This window comes from Gavialis gangeticus, unplaced genomic scaffold, assembly GCF_001723915.1.
Source record: "Gavialis gangeticus isolate Ggan-Ray unplaced genomic scaffold, GavGan_comp1, whole genome shotgun sequence".
Lineage (NCBI taxonomy): Eukaryota > Metazoa > Chordata > Crocodylia > Gavialidae > Gavialis > Gavialis gangeticus.
In genome coordinates, this window is record NW_017729033.1 from 24,795,446 (window position 1) to 24,796,533 (window position 1,088).

At 54.6% G+C, this 1,088-nt stretch overlaps 1 protein-coding gene across 1 annotated transcript in view; it reads right to left on the reverse strand.

Moving 5' to 3' along the window:
- The window catches only part of GPR78 (G protein-coupled receptor 78), a 7,043-nt gene that overhangs the window by 4,433 nt on the left and 1,522 nt on the right, over window positions 1-1,088 (reverse strand). The window contains exon 2 of the mRNA XM_019525897.1: window positions 866-979. Coding sequence (XP_019381442.1) covers window positions 866-979 — 114 coding nt within the window. The remainder of the gene's footprint in view (window positions 1-865; window positions 980-1,088) is intronic.

Consider the following 1,088-nt stretch of genomic DNA (forward strand, 5'->3'; position numbering starts at 1 on the left):
CTACAAACCAACGGGCTTGTAATTTTGGTGCCTGTGTATCTTTAAGGGGGCCAATTTGAAGAGGGCAGTGCCCCACACTTTTTGCAAACCATCCCCTTTTGCCCACCTAAATCTGAAGCACCTCAGATCACCAGTTACTTTTGAGAAGCCTAACTTAATTCTACCCAATATAAAAATAATGAGCTGGATGTAAATCACTGCTCCTCTCTCGTGGTCCCCCATGCCAAATGACACCAGCTTTTCCAATAAGCTTCTTTATAAAATCGTAGCATTTAGAGATGGAGCGTCCCCACTTTCCGAGTTCATACTAACTATTAAACTGACTAAATAGCTATCACATCTGACTGTGGACTCGGCCCTGCACTACTGAAACCAGGGGAAACTTTGCTCTTGATGTCAGTGCGTGAGAGATCAGGCCAGCGCTTATTGCACCAGCGATGTCAACCCTCCCAGCCCAGGAGCCTCTCGGAGGCAAAATCAGGAGACTTCGGGAAAGCTGCCCCCGCTTCCCTCTGCCCTTGATGCTCCATTGCCTCCATCTTTGCATTGCAATCAGGGAAGAGCCGAGGCGGAGGTGAACGGCTCCCATCTCCCAGTGGGACGTGATGAACTCCCAGAGCCCAGCCCCAGTGGGGGAATCTCCGCCTGGCTCCTATAACGACCCAGCGATCCACTAACCCGGGACGATTTGGCTCCCCATGTTTGCACGCACAGCCCCCCACCCCCATCTCCTGGGCATCAAGCCAGGGTTTCCAGACCCCCGAAAGCGAGGATGGAGCCAGCTCAGGGCAGGGCTGGTGAGGCTGAGGGGCAGAGCGCCTTTGGCCCCAGGAAGCTGCCAGCACAGGAGCCTGGCACAACTCACCTGGTGATAATGTAGGGGCCAAAACAGATCAGGAAGGAGCCTATAAAAATACTGATTTTCTTAGTAGCCCGCTGCCGTCTCCTTTTCTGCTCGTTCAGACACCGCTGCTTCACACTGAAAAGGGACAACCACAATCCCGGGGTTAGGACAAGAAGCGAGGGAGCTCGGCCCTGCCCCGCGGAGAAGTGCTTGCGGGAGCCGCCGCCCGGGCCAGGCTGCGGTC